Below are 25,864 nucleotides of genomic sequence, written 5' to 3'. Positions count from 1 at the left end.
ATTGTCTTAGAGCTAAGATTGTTTGTATAATAGTCCTCTAATTCTAGCTGATGATATCACCTGGATACTAGTTTATCTGTGGTATTGTATAGGAGCTAAGATTGCTTGTATAATAGTCCTCTAACTTTAGCTGATTATATCACTTGGATACTAGTTTATCTGTGGTATTGTCTTAGAGCTAAGATTGCTTGTATAATAGTCCTCTAATTTTAGCTGATAATATCACCTGGATACTAGTTTATCTGTGGTATTGTATAGGAGCTAAGATTGCTTGTATAATAGTCCTCTAACTTTAGCTGATTATATCACTTGGATACTAGTTTATCTGTGGTATTGTCTTAGAGCTAAGATTGCTTGTATAATAGTCCTCTAATTTTAGCTGATGATATCACTTGGATACTAGTTTATCTGTGGTATTGTCTTAGAGCTAAGATTGTTTGTATAATAGTCCTCTAATTTTAGCTGATAATATCACCTGGATACTAGTTTATCTGTAGTTATTATCTTAGAGCTAAGATTGCTTGTATAATAGTCCTCTAATTTTAGCTGATGATATCACTTGGATACTAGTTTATCTGTGGTATTGTCTTAGAGCTAAGATTGTTTGTATAATAGTCCTCTAATTTTAACTGATAATATCACCTGGATATTAGTTTATCTGTAGTATTGTCTTAGAGCTAAGATTGCTTGTATAATAGTCCTCTAACTTTAGCTGATGATATCACTTGGATACTAGTTTATTTGTTGTATTGTCTTAGAGCTAAGATTGCTTGTATAATAGTCCTCTAATTTTAGCTGATGATATCACTTGGATACTAGTTTATCTGTGGTATTGTCTTAGCGCTAAGATTGCTTGTATAATAGTCCTCTAATTTTAGCTGATGATATCACTTGGATACTAGTTTATCTGTGGTATTGTCTTAGAGCTAAAATTGCTTGTATAATAGTCCTCTAATTTTAGCTGATAATATCATTTGGATACTAGTTTATCTGTGGTATTGTCTTAGCGCTAAGATTGCTTGTATAATAGTCCTCTAATTTTAGCTTATGATATCACTTGGATACTGGTTTATCTGTGGTATTGTCTCCGTAGAGCTAAGATTGCTAGTATACTGTAATAGTCCTCTAATTTTAGCTGATGATATCACTTGGATACTAGTTTATCTGTGGTATTGCCCTAGAGCTAAGATTGTTTGTATAATAGTCCTCGAATTTTAGCTGATAATATCACCTGGATACTAGTTAATCCGTAAAATGAAGATCAATGAGACCATTGTTTTTTGTAAACATTTATTTATCAACATTAAAAAGAATACAGAAAAAGAATTGTTAGCTGGAATACAAACAGTTTAATTGAAAAATACTTTGTTAACAAAAAATCTAATTTCAAGTTTCGCTATCTCAGTATCCTCATACAAGTCTGTCCACTAGATTATCTCAATTTCGCGGGAAATCGGCCCTTCGGGGGTGTGCACGACAATTGCGGCACGTGGGTCTGGCCGACTTGGTTTTCCCTGCCCGATTTCGCGCTAGTTCTAGTTTCTGGAGTGATTCGAGCGATTCCTCTTCGTCTTCTTCGACAACTGCGTTTCCTCGCCAGCTAGCGTCTTTTTTGAACTCGTATCCAGCATTTTCTATAAGTCTAAGAAATCGCTCGATCTCAAACAACTTGTAAGAAATCCGCATAGCAACATCCCGTAAAACTGGTGGACGAAAATGATGCATCCTTTTCACACTGTCGGGCCATGGGCTCCCAAGTTCGCTGATTAAATTCAATATGAAGGCCTTTGGTACTAAATTGAATTCAATCTGGTCCTGGATGGAGAAGCTGGCAATTTCAACCCGGTGATTATCGACTTCGGGAGCGTCGTCAACGCAAGCCTGGCTAAATGCCGCGTGCCACGGGCTCACCACTTGAGCCAGACTCATACATCGCCCCCGAAGTTGTAAACGGAAAGGGCAAGCCTTCACCAAGTAGTGATATTTTTTTTCCTTTTGTAAAATGGCTATCTTTGTTGCGGCACGTTGTAATCTATCTAATGTAATCAATCCGTGATTCCGGCGATACAGCTAGCGACAAAGCAGTCGGGTGAGATGCGCCCTAAATTATAAAGCCTGAAATATCCGTTTTCCGGATTATAGAGTCGGCTAACGAAACGGCAATAAATAAGTTTTGATTACTAGATACAACACGCCTATTTACAGAAACGTTTGCTTTACTCGGTTGATATCAATTGCATTCTTTTAGTGTTTTGTTCATAAATAACGTTTTGTAAATACTGTTTTAAAGTTATAGAGTATTAAAATGATTTCTTCCTATTGTTGCTGTTATAATCAGTTTAACATTTACTTGCCTTGAGTGTAGTCATTTATGCTTCGCTACTGAAAACTGTTTGACTAGATATTGATAGAAATATAAACAAGGAACCATTAGCGGTAACATTACACTCTGTGAGATGTTAAGCGCATAAAGCCAGGCCAGGCCAGGCCGCCCAAAGGTGTTGCGGATTAAAACACCATCTCGAGTGTAAGGATGGTTTGAACTCACCCTTACGTCACTTTTTCCCTATCAAGGCTCCTCATGGGGGGGGGGGGGGGGGGGGGGGCGGAGGGGCGATCCGCGCATCCCACTAGTTTCTATGAAACCCCCTAGTCCCCCCCGGTCGCATTTTTTCCACATTTTTTCGAAGTCTTGCAAGTCTCAAAATACTGCATTCCCTAAATAATCCGCTACTGCCTGTGTCCACAATAGCCCAGGAATAGGTCATTGCAGGATGGCCCAGTTGATTCGTATGAATAAATCATGGCTTTAATGTAAAATCAATCTTCACAGGTATTTGGGCAAAAAAGAGTGAACCAAATTGTCATAATCAGAGCCCCCGTGTACATTGCAGTTGCTCTCCAACAGGGCAGGTTGACGGAGACTTTAGACCGAGGTCTTGAAATCTCTTAAAAAAAAACTGAACACCAAAAATTGCTACCCTACCCTAGAAGCAAAAATTTTCACTAAAAATACCAAAACACAGATTACAATTGTATAACAAACTCTCGAAAAACGTCCCTCAGATACCCCCTAAAAAATACCTGAGGCCCGATTGGATGGCGGTTTTGACCACTTAAAAATACGACGAGAACTCGGGCCCTCATACCCAGTCTCCGTTTTTTCACGGCAACACGATACCGAGGCTAAGTAACGTCACATGGTGCAACTCGTCCTTCCTTCGTTCCTTTTCATCGTTGGTCGCCTTCTCTCTACGTCGAGTCGCTGTGCTGGTAGAAAGAAAGACCAACTCCAAGATGGTAAGAGGTCATCTTTACTCAATCTTGTAATATCCGAATTACCCAACAATCTTTGGCTAATTCTGTATAGTAAATAGGCTCAGATGACACGGTGTTTCGCGATATTTTGCGAGGAAAGTAAACCAATATGTTCATGTGAAGACGAATCGGCAACCCGTATCGAGAAGTCTACTTTGTATTTTAGCTTACTCTTACTTGTCTTTCCCTTCTCGCTGTCTCCTTTTATTAATCGTTGTGTACAGCCTTGCTTATCTTCTATTTTCTTGCTTTCTAGGTTAACTTCACGACTGACCAGGTAAGATTTTGTTTTTAATTCAAAATTACGATTCATTCCAAATAATGCATACGTGTACCAAATGAACATTAGAATGTTGTTCAAGAAATGCCTTTGATTTCTCTGAAATTTACTCAGTTCCTTAAAATTTTGATATTACGGAAAGCGGAATTTATTTCGTTTTGGTGCGCCCTATGTATAATCAGGTTTGAACATTCTCGTCTATCCAGTATTCCACGTACCTACCAACTTATCGTTCTTATTATGTAGATATAAGTAATGGTGATAGCTAATATACATATATATTTTTCTTATTTAATTGTTCTCTTTCTTTTTCTGCTTGTGCAATCAATTGTTAGACCATTTTTAAAAGGTGATTATTTGTCCACGGGAATTAGGATACTTTTTCAGTGATTTCTTAATAAAATAGACCAATTTAATCCCAATCTGTGTTGAATGTTGGATTCAGCCAATAAAATATCTATTATATTTGTGCGAAATGTCTTCTGCCTCCCAATTCAGTAAAACCCTTTCTCATTATATTTCACTTACTCTTGTCTGAAAACCCACGTGATTGTTAACTTCCTGTTATATAAAATAAGAAGGGAGCGAAACAACGCTTGATTCCATTGTTAAAAAAGCTGCCTAGTTACGGCCAATGTTATGATGTTAGTATGAGACATGATTGATTGACAGCTCACTTTCTCTTTGAATTTTTTGTTTTCCTGCTCAAATAGCAAAAGATGTTATATAACTGCCAAATTAATTTGTATTTTTACCTGAAACAACAGACAATTCTTCAAGTTATCAACAGAGGGCAAAGTGTTTTTCATTTCAAAGGAGAAGGGGAATAGACCAAATCAAATTATTAGCTGGTCATCAGCTGCCATTTAACTTTTTGAATGAAGAAACACAACGGTCCGTAGAAACATTAAAAAAAATATGCCCCGATCCCTGCACTTGTCGCATGCCTGGGTGTGTGTCGGCGGCGAGGTATAAACTGTTTCTTTGTTTTGTTTCCTCCGATAGATCCGTGGGATCATGGATAAAAAACTCAATATCCGTAACATGTCTGTCATTGCCCATGTTGATCATGGCAAGTCCACTCTGACTGACTCCCTTGTGAGCAAAGCGGGTATCATAGCTGCTGCAAAAGCTGGAGAAACAAGGTTTACAGACACTCGTAAAGATGAACAGGATCGTTGTATTACCATCAAGTCAACGTAAGTGTTCATGCCTGTGTTGCTCTCCCTTATTTTTAGCTAAATTTAACTGCTTTTTAATTTAACTGTGGATGGTTATTTTAATATTTTCCTGCAAATAGACTTCTTAATTTTTGAATTGCAATCAATAAAGTAAAAATAATCAAGTAAAAATAAAAACATGTTTATCATTCTGATGAGATCAAAATTGGGAGCATGCGGCCCTTTTTATCTTTTATTTACTTTTTCTCCTTGGTTTATCTAAGATTATCTAAGATTTGTATAATTCACAATGCGATGTCGCGAACGGATGAAAAAAAAAATAGAAAGAAAAGCCTTGAAACGTGAATGTCTGCCTTTATTTTAGTGCCCAGGCACTGCTAACACACAAAATTTGAACTTCTAAGCAACAATCAAAAAAGCAGCAGAAATAACTAAAATAAAAAATATGTTGATGTGACCCTGCAAAAAGATGCGAACGGGAACGATAAACATGTCTTTATTTACTTGGCCGAACAAAGGTAAAGTGGTTGATCAACAATGTTTAATTAACCCATTTGCTCCTGGGATAATAGCGCGCGGGAATTCCTCCCTTCCTGGGAGTTTTCACAAGTTTTGCAAATTCCCTCGAGCAGAAAGCAAAACACATATGTGCAGTAAATTGCGAGACAATATTACATAAAAGCAAATAGTGCATCCTATTCAGGAAAAGACGAGGAATCTGATGGTGTACAAATTTATCTGTAAACAACTAGGAAAATATAAAAACTAGACTATTTTTTATCAAGCTTATTTAAATGTCTTCAATTTAGTGAACGCGAAGAAACAAAACACAACTTCTTTTGACAAAACTCTTCTTTAATAAATACACAAATCAATACAATACAGTGGAACCTCTATATAACGGACCGTGAAAAGTGTCCTTTATATAGAGGTGTCCGCTTAATGGAGGTCTACTTTTTCTCGATCAAATTCGAGAGTAAACACATTTTTTATTGACTTTAACTACCTTAGATTGCATAACTAGCAGGCTCCGTACATTTTTTGCGCAATTTTTATATTGCTTGAGACGCGATTGTCTACAGCATTTGGTGTACTGTATAACACCTGAAACAAAACAATGGCAAAGTGTACACGAAGTTACAAATCATGAAGTCAAAAGGTAGAGACTGCGATCCCTATTAAAAAGAAAACTATCTACCGTAGTTTGCTTCTTTTATACTGCTAATTGTAAAGAATACAGAATGTCATTTGCGCGGGCAAAAAGAAGAGACAACAACATGGCTGATAGATAAATTACAGAAAGAAGGGTTTGAGGTTGCATAACACAAGAACCAAGCAGCATTAATGACCATTTTGTCATCACTTCGAGCTGTACAAGTCTCAGCGTATTTTGCTTACTTTTTATAAAATAAAGTTTCTAGGCAAAGTGTATCGTTAATGGTTATGTCGTTTGGCCGGTTCCATGAAATTATTACAAGAATTCTCGAAAAAGGTAACCACGGTGTCTGCTGAATAGAGGTAAAAAAATACAGAGATTGTTTAAGACAGGACCGTGAAATGTGGCCGCGTCCGCTGAATAGAGGGTGTCCGCTTAATAGAGGTCTGTTATATAGAGGTTCCACTGTATTAACCCTTTCGCGCCCAGATACGGAATTTTCCGTATTTTGCTGTATGCCTCTTTGTCATTGGACAAAAAGACAAAAGGACTGCCTTATATGGACCCCTAACACGTGGAATCGATAGAGCATGAAATTCTGCACGTTTCACTCTTACAGCTCAAGTCAGTACAACGAACCGTCCGTCATGAAATTTTTATCCAAAGTTAAAACTTTTTCGCGCGTTCGAAATCCATCCACGACCACGGACCTTGCCTTTAGATCATGGACTTGACTCATGATATTTTGGGTGATTTTAATAGCGATTTAACCCTTTCAGGCCTAAGTTTCCAGAACTGACAAATGACCCCCTGTCCTGAATTAATTAACCTCACACAACTCAAGTTATATCACCTTCAAACATTGCTTAATTGTAAGGAAACTACTGATTATTGTAGCTAACAATATAGAAATTGCTTACTCCCCATATAATAAGTATTCTTTTAAGCCTAAAATGGGGTCAAACAAGCTTGGTTTAAGAGAATTACAAAGCAATGAAAATCATGTTTTTGAATTTCCCGCCACTAATCCACCTATTGTACAGTCTTTGTCAAGAGAACAATTTACTATACCTAAGCAGAAAGCTATAGAAACTAGAATTCAGTGGCATGGAGTATTAAACTAAGCTCTAATGTTATTGCTGTCCTTTCCTCAAGCAGGGGAATGTCCGTATTTCAGTTTATTTGTTGTTGTCTCTGCGCTGCTGGTGCCATTCAAGAAAGCAGTCTCCCACGCACAAGTGAACATCACACTTTCGGCACCCGTTTCCCGTTTCATTTGCACGTTTCACTGCCTTATTTCCAGCTTTTAGGCGCTTGTTCTTAGATTGGCAGTTTTTACAGGCTTTCGCCTTGTCTGCCAATTTCTCCGAAAAGTGCTAGACATCCGCGATAACCGGGAGAACGCGCGGACGTCCGGCTCGCTGTCTTCTCTCGTAAGTTCCAATGAGGCTCTTTGCGAGTGCAAGTCTAAACTCGAAGTTAGTAAGTTTCGCTTCAGCACTCTGGCCATGGAGCTGCCATGCGTTGATTATTGAGATGTCCATGTAAAAATAAAATAAATATTTCCACCATTTCACGTGTCGTCTCGAGGATACCGTATAGTATGAGGTTGATCGCTGAGGTCAACAATGCCCATCATGATGGTGATGCCGAGAAACGCCTTCAGTTCTTTGACTGTTAGAGGTTTGATGTTTCCCTCTTTGTCGAACCAATTCGCGTCCTTAGCTTTCTTCCTTCCTTCGTCGTCAAACTCGTCAGTGTTGCATTGAAACGCATACTTATTAGTCTCGGTCACAATGAGTTCTATCACCTCTGAGTTGAAAAACAACTCAAAGAAAGATAGGGGAGACAAGTTTCCAGGTAGGTTTTTCGAGCTGCATCTAGGAGTGAAGTCAGGAATAGAGATCGGCGAAGAATTTCTCGACAAATCTCGTCTTCAATGTCTTCGCTCTCGTGGCCTTCGTGTCCGAAAGAACTATCCGAGCTTGAACCGCCAATTTCTTGGCTTTCAAAGCCCTCAAACTCTTCATCATCGGACTCTCCGAAGATATCTTCAAACCGTGAATCCATTTGGTCAAAATGGAGTTCAAAACAGTGTAAAAAACGGTGATTTATCACAGTAGATATTGTTCGAATGATCGCAAGTTGTATAAGAAAGTTGTGTGAAATTTCACGCTCTATCTACTGAAGCACATGGCATTCCCATATAAGGAAGTGGTAAAGAGTTATTTGTCAGTTTTTGAAGGTCACTAGGGAAAACGTCAAATGACGTTCACCGTAAGATAACGCTATGTAACGCAACACGTCATTTGACGTTCACCGGCCTGAAAGGGTTAAAAGAGTTTTAAGGCCTGGGAGAGACAGTCACAATCGGTAAACAACGATGGCCGTGGGCTATTTCTAGCAGAAAAATGTCTGTATTTTGCGACCCAAAGACCAACTTTGGTACAGAACTGGTACTGCCATTGAGGAACAAGAAGCTACTCCATTCATCGGACCGAAGAATCATCCAAATAATGACTTTGAACTTTGTTTTTTTTTATATTTTCATCATCCTGAATTGATTTAATTTCTTGTCAATCGAACAAACTTGTTTGAGGCGCTTCTAAATGGCAAAAAGGAAACAAAGAGAAAGATTCTGAGTGGTTTGAGAGCAACAGCGAACGATGCACGAACTAGCGGTGAATATATTCAGCCACCATCTCGGTATTTTTGTAAGTACTCATGGCACGGACTATTGCCAACAATTCGCAAATATTTAAGTGTTTCTCGTCCAGTTGGATATTGCAAAACCAATAGCAGCAAATAATACTTTCTTGCAAGCCTATTTTGGCCGCATCTGAACAACAATGCAGAAAATTCTTTACAATACCATCTTGAATTTGTTCAATAGTCACCACTCGTTCCGATCGATGATGTTCTCAAATCCTCGTGTTGTTGTGCTATACTTGATTTATTCACAGATTATGGCCAATTGTCAATCAATTAGACAATCATGAGCAAAAATGGACAGTTGAGTTTTGTTCAATCCATGAAATAAAGCCGCTAAAATTTAGAAATGAAATGACCATGCAAGCCGTGCTTTTATTGCCGCCATGTTGATGCTGTATTGTGTAGAAACGGTGCTGACATGACTATCACAACCAGCTCGCTTAAACCTGAAAATAGCTATGTATAATGCTTGGATATGCTTCCCTAAAGAGTTAACTCTGAATCTTTGAAGTTAATTTGATGTAGTTTATCTGAAAACATGCATAAACTGGAACTAACAAATAACAAGCACGCAGTTAAATTGCGCTAAATTCAAAAAAGTTTGTCTTTGCTTATAAAAAGTGTTGCAATACAATATTTGGAAAACCAGTACTTTATTCCGATCAATAATTATGTGGGCAATAATTGTTCTTACTATGTCGGCCCATGAATGGGTTAACCCATTCGCTCCTATACCGCCCAGAAACACCCGACAGAAAAACTGTCATATTTCCCTGTACCACCCCGGCTATCACGCTTTTACCAGTCCTCCCCCAAGACGAAAAACCCCAGAAATTCGCCTGAAGCTTAAAATATGATTGACCAAATGAGTAAACCAAATGAGCTCTAGTGCGCATATCCTAGCAATCAAACAACGAGAACAATGAGTTCAATGAGTGTGACAGGTGTGACAAGTGGTATGCGCGGCCTTTTGATCTTTCATAGTATAATGGCAGCTTGTGTAGTTTTGGAATCTTTGCCTTCGTGCTTTGGAGACTAGGATAATAAAGGGAGTTTTGATGAGGATAGTAGCGGTTGTTGAAAATGGTTTGGACTTTGGATTAGAAAGTGACGAAGATGAAGAATCAAGTGGAGAAATCTCCAACCCTGGAGAGATGTCAGACGACTCTGATGCACTCGAAGATGATTGGACTTAAAATCTCCGATTCTTTGACTTCCCAGCCTTCACTTCACCTACTGGAGTTAATGTAGACCTTCCCCAAAAGCAAATAAAAGAAATGTTTCATGACCTAATTAGGAACTAACTCTCATACTCACTCGTGCTGTAGTAATTTCGTAGTTGGTGTTATTATCGGCGGGAAAATTCAAGTTTTTTTTGAAGAAGAGGATTATTGGGTTGGGTTATGATGTAATGAATATGGTTTCCCTATTTATGAATAAAAGCCATCCTGTTTATTTTGATAATTTCTTAGAGCGTAGAGAAGCGCAGAATACTTTTGTGTGCAGTACAGTTCTGCTGAGGAGCGCAAAACAGAAGCTTCACAACAACACCTTCGATTGTTCCCAGTGTAGTGTGTTATGCCGAGGTGTGCGCTTCCGCGATTATAATTTCAAGCCCTACATTATCCTTGCGAAGAAAGCTTTTATGTGCAATAGACACTTAAAATTGACAAAACTGTGTATATTTGTTTTGTTTTGTGCTTGCGCATCAATGCAGAAAGTTGGAATTTTGCCAGGGAGAGAGCAAATCACGGGTGCTATTTTCTCATCGTTCTACATCTTTTTCATTTACTCAAAAGTTGGGTTCTTATTAGAACCCCTCGACTCACCACTAATTTTATTTTAAAAATTAAAATTCAATTCAAGCATATTTAATAATATTTCTTCTCTTCAGTGCCATCTCTTTGTACTATGAGCTACCAGAAAGTGACTTTGAATACATTACACAACCGAAGGACCCTAAGGAGCGTGGTTTCCTGATCAATCTGATTGATTCCCCTGGCCACGTCGACTTCTCCTCTGAAGTAACTGCTGCTCTCCGTGTGACTGACGGTGCCCTTGTGGTGGTTGATTGTGTTAGTGGTAGGTTTGTTTATATTTATTTATATATTCATTTATAAGCAATGTTTAAGCAGGTGGGTCTAATTTAGTTTTAAATGCCTGCATTCCAAACGCAATATAATAAATACAACGATGGTACAATTACATACAAAATTCACTACAACATAGATTATAATTTACCTATTCCTTTTGCACATTTGTTTATTGAAAAAAAATATTTCAGCATAAACTTTGAAAAGAAATAAATATCAGAATCGCAAAGTCAGTCAGCATTATATTGCCTAGGTACCCTTTCAAGAATTTATGTGTAAACTTAGGCTAAGTTCAAACGTCATATTTTCCATGAGCCTTATTCAATGGAGATCAAACAATTGACTTGATTCATTTGTATGCATTTGCATTGAATATGGCTCATGGATAATACAATGTTTGGACGTAGCCCAATACCAAAATATGACCTAATTTTTAAGTCCTACATATCCCTTCCAGGTGTCTGCGTGCAGACCGAGACTGTGCTCCGTCAAGCCATCGCTGAGCGCATCAAGCCTGTCCTGTTCATGAACAAAATGGACCGCGCCCTACTGGAGCTTCAGCTTGATCAGGAAGATCTTTATCAGACTTTTGCCAGGATTGTTGAGAGCATAAATGTGATCATTGCAACATACAGTGATGAGGATGGGCCTATGGGCAACATTCAGGTCAGTGGTAGATATTTTTTTCACGTTTTGACTGATCTTACACATGCCAATCACTTTGTGTGACATTGATCACCCTCCCTCCCCCTCATTGTGCGACTTGAATGTGTATTCCTGCACATACAGTGCTGACTAAAATTATTGCAACATTTTCTACGGCAAAACCGCGTCCAAGATTGTCCACAAACCATGTTTGGTCGTGTTGACCATGGTAACGCTACAGTACAGCCTGGAAAAATGTTTTACAGGGTCATGTACATTTTTCGTGTGTATTTTGAGTGTAGTGCATGTGTAAAACACTGACTGTACTACATATTGGGGGCGTGTACTTTTTCTTTATGCAGTAATGTTGGCTATTGTTCGTTCAAATTTTTAATGCAGGGAGAACTATTGATAATGGCAAAGATACTTTCTATGAAAGCCACATAAAACATGGGCGTTTTAATTGAAGCATATGGCAGGTATGCTTTAAATTAACACTGTAATTTGTTCATTCTCTTGGCTTGTGTACGACAAAACTAAAAAGCAAGAGAAAACGACATTACACTGTCTGTTTTGCAAAGGCAAGCAAAACAGTATGATAACTAGTTCCTTATCACTTCATATTAAAATTGTTCTATCTTTTTTGCGGAGGGCCCAATGCTCATGATTTCTTCTAAGAAGACTAAAAATTTACTTATGCATATATGCACAGAAAAGACTACACATTTTCAAATTGATTTATGTTTTTTTCTGTTTGCGGTTATAGTTCTATATCACTCAAAAATTTTGTTGTCTGGTAGTGGTAATGTAGAAAAATGGTTTTAACTTCGCAGTGCAGCAGGTTAACAAACCCAACAATTGTTTATGGGCTTTTTCTCGCATGTTGCTAACAAATCCATATTGCAAGAAACAAAACGGTCTGATAGAACTCTTCCAAAATAAATGCCACAACCCACACAAATACCGAAACGGCAAAATAGACAAAATTAAAAAATGTAGGGATAGGGTGAGTTCCTTGAATCCAGATTTTGTTCTCAGAAGCTGATTGGCAGGTAATCACTCCTGCTAAGGTGCACGCTGATTTGTCTATCCATGACACATGAACTAGGTTGTGAAAAAAACCGGTTTTCACATAGACCCAATGCCAATGGCCGATACAACTACTAGAATTTCAGAAACCCTAGCATCTAAATTTCCTGACATCTAACAGGTAAAAAAGGAACGAAAAGGAGCAATAGTAGCACTTATTGAGAGAGTATGTTTTTTTTTATTGTTCTTCCAAAGGGCTGGGGAAATCTTTGTGCTTTCAAGTGATACCATTGCTGTGTGTTGTGTTAAAATCAAAGGGATTGTCGAACTACTCGGCAAAACCTATAGTTATTGTTGTTTGTCCCTTGAAATCTCTTGTCGAATCGCATATCAAGGAATTAGAACTTCAAGGGATAAATGCATACAACCTCTTAAGCGATGATTTGGATGCTAAAGGTGTTTTAGCAGGTGAATATCCATTTGTGTTCACGAGTCCTGAAGCAATTTGACTGTAAACAGACTTTGACAGCTCTGAAAACACACGTTCTGGATGACGTCATAATTGCCAAACCATTTTTTTCAAGTAATTTGAACCGATTATGTACCTGGAACTTTGAAAACCTATCTGTGAGGCTAGAGTCTTGTCGCTTCGCTCCTCGTAGTCAGTAAAGGGCGCATAGTAAACAAACAAAGCTCAAAACTCTGGTACCCAGGGTACCCGTGACACGAGGACACTTAAATCCTTGCTGTTGACAACTCAACTAAGGTAAAAAGAGCTTGCACAAAGCGTCAACCAGGACCAACCTGGGTTCAGTTAACCAAGACTCTACCTCAGTTGGCATCCTAGTGTAACCACGGCATAAGTGAATATCAATCATAGAGCAATGTCATGGATTGTGTGTACTTTTTTGGTGTACATCCCAACCACGGTAAAACCAGGTTTTTGAACCGCTTTTAAAAATGTCTGCTAATTACCACACGTTTTTGTTGAGGTTAGAGTGTCCGACCAGAGGCAGAGTTGTGACCTTGGTTACTACGTTTTTCCCCAAGGTTACTGCCATTGAATGTTGCAATAATTTTGGTCATCACTGTAGTTTCAACCACATATTTTGCGGAGACTTATTGTCACCTGACATTGTGTTTTTGACATGCTTCACCACTGAACACTTTGTCATATTTAATGTACTATGTCACTAAGTAGTGTTGTCCTTGTTTTATTCATAATTGGCAACATTTCATGTCTCAAAGCATAATGACTAAGATGTGTTTTCGTGGTTAAGGTTGGCCCAGAAAAGGGTACCGTTGCCTTTGGAAGTGGTCTTCATGGCTGGGCCTTCACACTCAAGCAGATCTCCGAGATTTATTCTGCTAAGTTTAAGATTCCTCCCGCAAAGCTTATGAAAAGGTTGTGGGGTGATCAGTTTATTAATGCAGAAGACAAAAAATGGAAGAAGGAGCAGGCCACTGGCAATGTCCGTGGCTTTAACCAGTTTGTCCTAGACCCTATTTTCAAGGTATGCATTATAATTATACTAAATTGTTCAATTAAACTTGTTTCCAAGATTAAAGATCCTGTTAGAGTTGTATTGAATTGACCAATTGACCCCATGGGTCTCATTAAGTTTCAGAGTAGGTAGGGGATTGAAAGGTAGGTGTTGGAAGTTTGTTTATTAGTTCAAATAAAACTTTAATCAACTTTAAAAAAAAAGTAGCAGGCACGTGGTGGAAAATTAGTTCTGCTGGAAGAACTAATATCTTTAAAACAGATATCTTTGCAAAGTGAAGACATTTTAGATATATTTTTATTACAAAAACAAAATGTCGGCGTTTAAGATGACAAAAACTGGAAACAGTGCCTTTCGGCCAATCAGTTTGTCTTAAGAGCCAATAACGATGCATTATATATCTGCACTAGTTCGCTGGGTCGGAGCAAGCAATAAGCCACTATTTTGCAGGCCGTAAATATAGATGGCTTTGCAGCCGGCACACAGGCTAGTTGAAGGTCCTCAACAGTTATTGGAAACCATTGAAGAACCAGCATTAAAAAATGATCACTGACACTCCAACCAATCAGCGCATTTGAACCCCCCATTTGAACCCCCTAAATCTCATAGTAATGAAGTTGTCAAGTGGCGAGGGGATTAAACAATAGGGAATTAGTGGGGAATGTAGTTAGTAATTAGTGGTAATCTACTTAGATATTAGAATTCCCCAAGTTGCACCTTAATTTTGATTGTTTTTCAGGAGGAAAACAATAAAAAAAGGTGCAACTTTAGGGAATACTAATCACTAAGTAGATGACTACTAATAAATTACTAACTACAAACCTCACTGAAATGTCTCTGTTATTTAAAATGCCTAACTGCTTCACATCCTAGAGAAAAACCAGAAAGCAAAAATACAATGTAAATTGTGTTTACTAATATCAGTTATTCACAAATATTTCAACATAGCTCAGCGATGGAAACAAAGAAATGACACCTGAAGACCTTGGTTTATCCTTATCTTCACATGTCTGTAAAGCATACATTTCTGTGTTTTTAAAGGGTGATTCATTTCCGCTTTCTCCAATGCATGTACATTTTTTGCCGAGTGGTTTTTAAAACCCTTTGCTTTCTTTTTCGGGGACAGCGTTCTGGCTATGAGTCTTGCAGCTATGACTAGAATTTCAACAGAGCGAGAAATCTAGTTTTATCCGCACACAATTGACCCGTCATATAGCCTTATGATGTTAATAACTTGTTGACAACCATACAATGGCCTTTGACAGTAAGATATTATTTTAATTGTTTTAGATTTAATGATGTTGTTTGCCAGTGACATTTAGTATAATAGCATTTTAAAATCAGTAGTTACTTTTGATCAATTCCATGGCAGTTCAATTTTATAACAAGCCCAAAATACCCCGAAATAGCTGGTGCTAGTGCCTTAAAAAAGAAAAATTACACTCAGCAACATCATGAACCAAGAACAACAATCAGAAATTACCAAGATGTTTTTGTCTTGCAATGCTGTGTCAAGTTGATGGAAACTATTACAAAACCATTACAAGATTTTGGCCACATCACTTATTGCACTAAAGAGCTTAACCAGTGAACTAGAAATGCATGACATGCAACTTAGGAAACAGGAACTCAGGAATATCACACAGGAATAAAGCTACAGCTACTATGTGGCACTATAATATTGCAGGCACTGCCATTATTACACGAGCTGTACAATGAGCAGCCAAAAGATTCACAATTGATGCATATTAATAGTGCAAAGGCCCCAAAAGCATTAAAAGGCAAATGGAAACCACACACATTTAATGCTACATCAATATTTTAGCTGAGACCCAAACAGTCGTGCTAATAAAGTTAAAAAAAAAAAAACAGGAATAAAGCAAAAACAATGGGCATCATTCAAAATAATAGTAAGCTATATTGGTACAGTCTATGCTACCGCAATCCTGCAATACATTTAAAAGGCAGTCAGCAACATACTGTATTAGTGCACTGCCATGTTCATTTGCCAGAAAAGGGTTTATCTGGTGTTAACAGCAATTATCCACAATTTGTGTAACCAGACACGGGTGGATATCACATGACTGCTGCCTTCTATGGCCTTTTGTTTTTATTGGGACTTTCCCGCTAAAAATGCCATGTTTGTCAATAGCCATTGGCATCACTCAACGATTAGGTAATTCCACTGCTTTTATTTCCCATAGATCCATGTTTATGTTCTACTATGTGAATAAATAGGACTAATGGAATGCAGTTGACGTGTTACTAACAACACTTCTGCATAAAAGGGTAGCCTGTATCCCCTCAATATACAGGAATATCCAATTACCCTACCTTTTTTTTCTCATCTAGGGGCCTGACCCCAGACCCTGGAATTTCTAATAAAACAATAAGGTGATTGACTGGGTGAAAGTTAGCGATGGCCCCGAACCTTTCCGATTTCCACAATCCCCTTGATTCGTGGTGTGAGGGCTGTATTAGTAGTTTATATCGAGGGGAAAACAGATGTCAAATTTCACTTGGACATCACCTAGACATATTCTATTCTTAATATTTTCTGTACAAAACTTACACGAGTTTGCCATTGCGTTGCCTTGATTAAAACTTGTTCTCTAGATGTTTGATGCCATCATGAATTTTAAGAAAGAGGCCACAGCAAATCTTCTAGAGAAACTTAAAATCAAACTCACTGTGGAGGAAAGAGAGTTGGAAGGCAAGCCTCTTTTCAAAACCGTCATGCGCAAGTGGCTTCCGGCTGGAGAGGCAATGCTTCAGATGATTGCTATCCATCTCCCCTCTCCTGTTGTTTCCCAAAAGTACCGATGTGAACTGCTGTATGAAGGGCCTCAGGATGATGCTGTGGCTCTTGGAATCAAGGCCTGTGACCCAGAGGTAGGAAGCAAAAACAAATCCTAAAACTCTTTTGGGGGAAAGGGCGAATATTGTTTTTCGAGGCAAGCATGAAGCTATTTCAAATAAATCACAAAAAAATGCATAAACCCCAATATCTTATGGATGGGAAGACATTCATTTGGGGACTTTGAGTTTGTTTCACACTTTCAATCCCATAGCCTATTACCTAACTTTGACATTTGAAAGATCTTGCTGTGTTCAATTTCTAGAATTTTCACATGTTTGTACATTTTCACTTGTATGGTGTTAACAAGGTACTGAGAAGTTTTTTTTGCACCAGGCTCCCTTGTGCCTTTACATCTCCAAGATGGTGCCAACCTCCGACAAGGGTCGATTCTATGCCTTTGGGCGTGTGTTCTCTGGTAAGGTTGCCAGTGGCCAGAAAGTTCGCATCATGGGGCCCCACTATGTCCCAGGAAAGAAGGAGGATCTTTATCTCAAGACTATTCAGAGGTACGTCTTCAATTCAATTTTTGGCGCATGTTAATTTAAGATTGCCAGCTTAAATGTGAGCTGATAAAGGTGCAAGAATGTCACTGTGTACTGTGTAATAAATCTTATTTATTCAGTATGCCTTTGTAACTGTGTTGAAGAATCAAGCTGGGATTTTTCCATCATGATTGGCTCTTTTTAACTAAGAGGACAAAACTTATCCATTTCACTTATTAGAAGATCTGGGATTAGACATAATAAAACAAGTTTCTTAATATATTTACCAAATTCGATACAAGAATTACAGAAGCAACACTTGATTGATGCTTTCCGGCCATTTGCAAGTCTCACAGATTTCCCTAAAAAAACCTACACTGGCTGTATTTAAAGCTTAAGCTTGATTTGTACATATCTCTTACCCATGTTGTTCAACCAAGGTGTTTAGAAACAAGACTCCCTTGTAATAATGTCAACAAAGGAAAACCTCCTAATGAGCTAGTTCCTTTATTCTGCTTTAGGACTATCCTTATGATGGGCCGATACATTGAGCCTATTGTAGACGTCCCCTGTGGTAACATTGTTGGACTTGTTGGTGTCGATCAGTTCCTTGTCAAGACTGGTACAATCTCTACCTATGAACACTGTCATAACATGAAGGTACACTGTTTAAAAAGCCCCTCTTCATAACTCTTATATTTTAGTCACCTCTGAGCTCCTCTATTTTCATAGGCTTTGCAGCAAACATCAGTCAGTAATTGGGTTGTACTTCTTTGTCTCTTAGATGATGAAGTTCTCTGTGTCCCCCGTCGTGCGCGTCGCTGTTGAGCCTAAGAACCCCGCTGACTTGCCTAAGCTGGTAGAGGGACTGAACCGTCTTGCTAAATCAGACCCTATGGTGCAGGTAATAGTCAACTTCAAGAATTTATTTATCATGGTCATAAGCATCCAATCCAATCCTCCAACAATCCAATCCAATTTTTGCCTACCTTAGCGCATTACATTTTTAAAATGCCCATAATGATACTTCCCTGATTCAATTGTTTTAAGACATTTTCCTAATTGGTTTCCCTGTCAGTGCAGGACTTAATGTTTGATTGATTGTGTAGACGATAAAGCACTAGTAATATGCAGAATAATGCAATATTCCCCAGGCCAGGGAATAACGGGGCATATGCAGGGGATTTGATGAACGAAGTGTAACGGCTACCCGGGCCATTTGCAGTCTTTTGTCATGCTTTGGAAATCTAGCCAGGAAATAAAGCAGGGCGTTTGACCGAGTGGCTGTCAATCTCCAAGCTGGAGATTGTTGGCATGAAATTCTTTTAGTTTTTAGGGGCGTAGCCAGGGGGTTTCAAAGTGGACCTGGGCCCCCCTTCTAGCAGCCAAAAATTGCAGAAGAAAAGACTTTATCTAAAACACAGGAGAAAATGCATTAAAAGGGGCCTTTTGGGCCCCCTTCTTGTTAAAAATCCTGGCTACGCTGCTGGCTTTGTCAAAAAGTTTGTTTGAACAATATCAAGCACACAAAGGATGAATTTATGAGTGGAAAGGTCAGTATTTATTACAGTAGCCCCTGACTCGATTAGACCAAGTAAAAATGGAGCCATGTATATCTTCCCCTCCTGCATACTTTTTGGGGGCTGTGTCAATATATGTAAAAACATTTATTGAGTTATTCCTGTTGCTTTTTTTTTATTGTATGTTCCTCAGAAGTTTTTTGTTTGTTGGCAGTGCCTGGGCACTGAAATAAAGGCAGATGTTCCCATTTCAAGGCTTTTCTTACGCTTTTGGCAACATCACAGATTCCTATGTGAATCATACAAATCTTTAATAAACCAAAGAGAAAAATATAGATAAACAAATAATAAATAAAAAGGGCTGCATACCCCCTATTTTGTTCTTATCAGGACGATAAACATGTTTTTATTTTAACTTGGCCTTATTTGAAATTTAATTCGACACTAACATTATAGTGATTTATATTGACCAGTCCTTCACTGAGGAGAGTGGAGAGCATATTGTGGCTGGTGCTGGTGAACTTCACCTTGAGATCTGCTTGAAAGATCTTGAGGAAGACCATGCATGTATCCCGCTCAAGGTACAGTAATATTTTTCTTTTTGCACGGTAGCAAACAATTAATACACCATGATGGAAAATCTGACTTATCTCATGACGTCTGCCATACTCATGATCTGCCTATTGATTGCGAAATAGAGACCAGAAAAAATCTTGATTGTCCAATAAGAATATTGATTATTTGTCCTGTTCTATTTTGATGTCATCTACATCTACTGCATATTGATTGTTGTAAGCTAAGATCTCAAATTCAAATTAGTCAAATCCTAAAGTCTTTATATAATTTTCTTGCATAATCGCCATCCCCTTCTGTTTAAACTCTAACGACCCTTGATTGAATTCACCCACATGTGACCAATTTTGATAAATTGCAAAATAAATATGGTGGAAAATTGTTTTATCCACTTTTAAAGTTTATTTGAAAAGCAGTCTCCTGTGCAGTAAACCAGTCACATGGTGCAAATTCTACAAAAATTAAATTTCCTGGATTTCTTTCCATTTTCCCATAGAAATCTGAACCTGTTGTGTCCTACCGAGAATGTGTATCTGATAAATCCAACCAAATGTGTCTTTCCAAGTCGCCCAACAAGCACAACCGTCTTTTCATGACAGCCGGTCCCCTTGAAGAGAAGCTGCCAGAGGACATTGATGATGGTTGTGAGATCAATCCTAGGCAGGACTTCAAGATCCGTGCTCGATACCTGGCAGACACATACGGCTGGGATGTCAATGAAGCCCGTAAGATCTGGTCCTTTGGCCCCGAAGGAACGGGACCTAACTTGCTGGTTGATGTGAGCAAGGGAGTACAATACCTAAATGAGATCAAGGACAGTGTTGTTGCCGGCTTTCAGTGGGCAACCAAGGAGGGACCCTTGTGTGACGAGAATGTGCGTGGTGTGCGCTTCAACATCCATGACGTCACCCTGCACGCTGACGCCATCCATCGCGGTGGAGGGCAGATCATCCCCACAGCTCGCCGTGTGTTGTACGCTTGCATGTTGACAGCAAAACCTTGCTTGTTAGAGCCTGTGTACAGTGTTGAAATCCAGGTAGGTCTCTTTTAACCCTTTCCCAATTTCTACTGTAGTGTACCCTTAGTTTATTTAGTATATCCTAAAAAAAGGTAATCAATGTTTTCTTTGAGCCAATAAGTTCCACCCCCTACTTATCAATTTCCACCCCTACTCTGAAACTTAATGAAACCACTGTTTATCATTTTTGATGATCCCATTGCCACTAGAATTCAGCAGCATGGCTAAATACATCTCTATATCTCATCTTTTTTGTCGCCATTGTTTCCTTGCTTTAATCGTAACGCTTTATTTATTTCCCAGTGCCCAGAAAGTGCTGTAGGAGGTATCTATGGTGTGCTGAACAGGAGAAGAGGACAAGTCCTAGAGGAGTCAAACGTTGCAGGAACACCCATGTTTATTGTCAAAGCCTACCTGCCTGTCATGGAATCATTTGGTGGGTGTGCCATTTGCACACAGTACTCTCTGCATCACTGTGTTTCGACTACATTTGACCTGATTTCTATTTATTTCTCTCCCTTCATTTCCACGGTATTCATTATTTGTAAACATATCCTCTTAACAGGGTGACTTAATGCAGGAGCATGCGCTTGGACTGGCCACTTGTAACACGGGCTCAAAATATTGCGCCATTGTTCGTAATTTACTGTTGTCTGGGAATCGCTGAAGCATTTCTGTATACATTCCAAATCTTGCTCTCAAAATGATTTTTTTTTTCTTAAAAAGCTTCATTTCTCAATAAATTTTACGCTGATTGCAACCAAATTTAGCGGGAAATGTCAAGAGCTGCAAATAAACTATGTGAGAATGTTTTTAAGGTATATCTGACACATAAACGATCAAATTGCTTAATTTTGTAATATGGCTATTTAAAAGAAAATTGGATATTTTCTCTAAAATCTGCTAGATATCCAATTGTGTTATATATGCTTTTAAAGGATGTATGCAGTATACATATCAAGGTTTGTTACAAGGGAAGAACCTGTGGTTCAGCTCTGTGCATTGCACAGACCAAATAAACGCGATAGATTTCTGTGATTTAATTTATTGCAAACACATTGAATCAAAATTCATTTAAATACTATTAAAATCAATTCCTACAAATTCCGATCTCTTGTTCATTCACTAGCCAAACACTAAAACTTGAACAAGATTTGTTTTTCAGTCACGAATTTTATTAACAAAATGTCATAATGTACAATACATTATGCATAGTACTGAGCCCTGAAACTCTTATGTGGTATCATAATTGTGCTTATTTCGTCGTACTCCCCAATTTTCAAAATGAATTTATCATGCTACCCATCTAAGCTAATGTTCATGGAACACACCGAGAGTTGAGATAGTGTGGTACGAAGCCTGCATGTTTTAATAATTCGGTTTTAATAATTGTAATTTTATGCAATTTCACAAATTTGGGACTAATTCACCGAAGTGTAGCTCCGCGAATCTAAGCTGTTTAAGATAATAACAAACCTTTTACATCACGAAATGGGATATTTTTTATAAATCCTTTGTTTTCTACCTTCCAGATTCTATAATTCACAAATGTAATATTCCGTCCATGGCTCTTTGACCTGATTTATTCGTATATCCCAGAGATTCAAAAGTTAAAAAACGCAACATAATATAGCCGAATTGCTAAATGAACTCTATAGATACCTTGCAATAGCATACTGACATAGACATCCTCTGAAAAAAAAAAAAGCCTTCCTGCTTGCATAAAGCAAATAATTGAGGTCCAAAAGTTCAACATATTTGTAAACATCGTGAGTGAATTTCGCTACTCGGCCCTTCAAATGGGATGTGATACGCATGCTCAGACAGAAAGTCACCCTGTTTATCCTCTTAAACACGAGGTTCGGCTATAAAAGGGAAAGCTCCTCCCACCCCCAGGCTCAAGAACAATCAGATATCAATCAGCCGTCAATGAGAGAACATGTCAGGATAATTGCTCTGAGCGCTAAATTCAAATTTCACATTCTAAACCAAAATAAATATCATTCCTAGAGTTGTCCATCTAAAAATGTTTCTATCGTAAAATAATGCTATACTAAGCTGCTGTGTGCGCTCTAAAATAAGCATTTTCATCACAGCGCGAGAATAATTTATGCAGGTGCTCTAGATTCCTCAAGGTTCCATTCTTGGGCCCTTACTATTTCTAATATACATTAATGATGTCCCTAATGCCATGGAACTGTTTTCATTTACTCTTTTTGCTGATGACACAAACTTAATTTTCAAATCGAAATCTGCTGAGGACATGGATGAAATTTTATACTCCGAGCTATTTAAACTAACAGAATAGTTTAAGACAAATAAATTATCACTTAACACTAAAAAACAAACTATATTATATTCAGAAACAGCAAAAGAAAAACGAAACATACAACCAAAATGGAGATAAACCAATCCAGATGGTAAATGAAACTAAATTCTTAGGACTCATCATTGATAGTCAATTAAATTGGAAGTCGCATATCAACCATGTCAGAACTAAAATCACTAAAAATGTTGGAATAATGAATAAACTTCGCTTTTATTTGCCTAAATTTAGCCTAAAAACTTTATATTTTACATTAGTTCAACCGTACATATATTTCCGTATACACTATGGAAACCTCAACTGGGCAAGTAATTATGACACAAGTTTAAAACGAATATTGCTTTTGCAAAAAAGGGGTGTTAGAATAATTACAAATCCTCATTACCTCAGTCACACTGAGCCCTTATTCAAAGAAGAAAGGCTTCTTACGATCTATGGCATTGACACCCTTGAAACTGCATTATTCATGTATAAATTCGACAATAACCAATTACTGGGGACTTTTGATAACTTTTTTAAAAGAAATAATACAATCCACAGCTATAACATGACAAATTCATGCGACTATCGCACAACTCTTAGAAAAACAAGACGGGGCCAATTTTCAATTTCGTACAGGGGTCCAAAAACCTGGAGCAACCTCACATGTCAAGCAAAACAATGCAGATCAGTAAATATGTTCAAAAAGATTGTAAAGGACAATATCCTCTCTCAAAAAGCAGCTATTGATTTATAGATATGATTCTACTTTATTTCATCAAATCCGCCACATGTAAATTTAATAATAAGGATCCCTTAGTCAAATCAAGAACATTCATATATATTTTAGTAGAGACGCTACTTAGTCTGCGACAGGGGTCTACACCTCATAAGCATTGTGCTTTTAGTAGACTCCTCATCATAACTATTTTTTGCATTAGTATAATTATACTATTATTTGGTGAAATAAACTTGATTGAGATTATGAATAGCACAAAATTTAAAATTTTGCACCGAAAACGTTAGTGGACAGCCAATAACTAGTTTAACAATCTCTTAAAACAACTGTCTTGTTACCTGTGCAAAAATAGTTTTATTCCAGCCGACTGAGGCTCAGAGGTAAGTAATTTTACAGGAGGCTTATCATTTATGACTGCTAGTTATAATTGCAAATTCGAGCCTGGGGGTGGGAGGAGCTTTCCCTTTTATAGCGGAACCTCGTGTTTAAACTTTTCTAACATGTTCCAATATTGAATGAAAACAATTACATGGTTGGCTGACAAGTGCTCTTTAAACCATGGTTTAGTGTTAGTCTGTGCTTACCTTTGACCCAATGCTCAACAGGCTTCACTGCAGATCTGCGATCCAAAACCGGTGGCCAAGCCTTCCCCCAGTGTGTATTTGACCACTGGCAGGTGCTGCCCGGAGATGTCCACGACCTTGCCTCCATGCCCGGCCAAGTTGTCGTCAACACAAGGAAGAGGAAGGGACTGAAAGAGGGTATCCCCGCACTTGACAATTATCTCGACAAATTGTAAATCTTTATTCTACCTTTCGAGGGCTCTTCATGAAAAGAAAGATACCCTTTCTGCTGTCTGCATTCCCTTGGATCAGTCCTCTGAGTTGCTAGAATTACCTAAGAACCAGTTGTATGGAAGCCCTTAGAGAATCCTAAGAACTCCTTGCAGTATGACCCCATTGTTGAAGACACTGGGGTATTTCTTTGACATGTAAAACCAAAACTCGTCCTCGAGCAATGGCCGTAATTTGTATGGAAGTATGAGAATAAAGATCTGTAAACCAATAGCTGTAAATGTTTTAGTTATTTTTTTTTTTTTTTTTTTTTTTAGGCTTGTGATGCTATTTAACGCAATTTTTTTTTTTCTTGTTCTTGGTCGCTTTCACCTTAGTCAACAGATCACAAACTAAGCGTGCCATTCAATTTTTAGTCCAGTCAATCTGTGGTTCCATTTCGGAGCAAAACCACAGGGTACCCGCGGCGCTAAAACGGAAAAATAATAAAACACATCTCAATCAGTACATTTAAAAGGCCATTGGTCAAAGTTGATTAAAGACGAAGTTTGGATATCGAAACAAAGCAAATTGCCCCTGTTTAATATATTTTTTCCAATATTTCTGTATTCCAAAAACCACAGGGTACCCCTGTCGAAAACCCCTAAAGGTACGGAAGCCCAGGCCGGTCACGCGTGAAGTTTAGTTTTGAATTTCACTTTGTGACTTCAACTATCAAATTGCAATCTGTTATCAAACTCCAACTTTCAAATTAAAGTCTATTATCGAATTCTAACTTTGAAATCGCTCTCTTCGGGGAAATTTTCTCCAGGGACTAAACCCGTTTCTGCGCCACAATTCCCCTTAATTACAACACACGAGGCTAATATAGTAATGTAACTAGCTTTATTGAGAAAACTGTCAAGACACAACTTCAAATTATATTTTATTTTCCTGAAGGATCACGAGGGACTGATTCTAATCCTGGTCCGCCTGTGCCTTCACTTGTTGTCTCATAATCCATAATCTTAACCACCCGAACATAACTTGATAACCTAATCACCCCTTTCCCTTCTTTCACACTGCAACTTCCCAAACATAAATTAAGTTTCACCATTCGCTACACAACCACCTCTCCACCTCCTTATCTCAACCTATCACCATCTTCATCTTCTATCACCGCCTTCCTATATACTACAATACCACACTCACTCACTCTATCATAACGATATATTATCACCCACATTTACACCATAACCTCACAAATTTTAAATCGACCTCCGCACCACTACCAATGTAACACACACACACACCCATCACGCTAAATTATAAGCCTCATCTACACCACATCTCCCTCACCACCACTCTTACCTATACACCATACCACTTTTTCCCCCACCAACACAGCCATTAGCCATCTCTATACCACACCATATTATTATTATTATTATATTATTATTTTCTTTTTCACCTACCCACCACACACTACCACAACCTATTCTATAGTCCCACTTTATCTTGTCACCACCCTCCTCCACCTACTAGTCGAACCTATCCACCTTTTCACCGTAATTACATTACTACCATCTCCACTCTACATTACCTTACTAGCCATCCTTCACCATCACCCTCCAACATCACCATACCATATGATCACACCCACTCACTACCACAC

General features: G+C 38.2%; 1 protein-coding gene across 1 annotated transcript; it reads left to right on the top strand.

The window, feature by feature from the left end:
• The first annotated feature begins 3,130 nt into the window (after positions 1-3,130).
• LOC5517600 (translation elongation factor 2) lies at positions 3,131-24,481 on the top strand. Its single transcript, XM_032362055.2, has 14 exons — positions 3,131-3,300; positions 3,575-3,595; positions 4,604-4,797; positions 10,542-10,729; positions 11,198-11,406; positions 13,695-13,928; positions 16,536-16,811; positions 17,113-17,285; positions 17,783-17,921; positions 18,046-18,165; positions 19,255-19,362; positions 19,851-20,390; positions 20,676-20,808; positions 24,022-24,481. Exons 1-14 carry the CDS (start codon positions 3,298-3,300, stop codon positions 24,213-24,215), a joined length of 2,532 nt encoding a protein of 843 aa, XP_032217946.2. The 5' UTR covers positions 3,131-3,297; the 3' UTR covers positions 24,216-24,481.
• The last annotated feature ends 1,383 nt before the right edge of the window (positions 24,482-25,864 follow it).

The sequence above is a fragment of the Nematostella vectensis genome, chromosome 5, assembly GCF_932526225.1.
Source record: "Nematostella vectensis chromosome 5, jaNemVect1.1, whole genome shotgun sequence".
NCBI lineage: Eukaryota > Metazoa > Cnidaria > Anthozoa > Actiniaria > Edwardsiidae > Nematostella > Nematostella vectensis.
This window is presented reverse-complemented; position numbering and strand designations above follow the sequence as displayed.

Bases quoted from the DNA above. Each gene is read 5' to 3' on its own strand.
- LOC5517600 (XM_032362055.2), top strand. The intron at 16,812-17,112 runs GTAGGAAGCAAA...TTTTTGCACCAG, and splicing joins TCAAGGCCTGTGACCCAGAG to GCTCCCTTGTGCCTTTACAT. The intron at 17,922-18,045 runs GTACACTGTTTA...TTTGTCTCTTAG, and splicing joins AACACTGTCATAACATGAAG to ATGATGAAGTTCTCTGTGTC.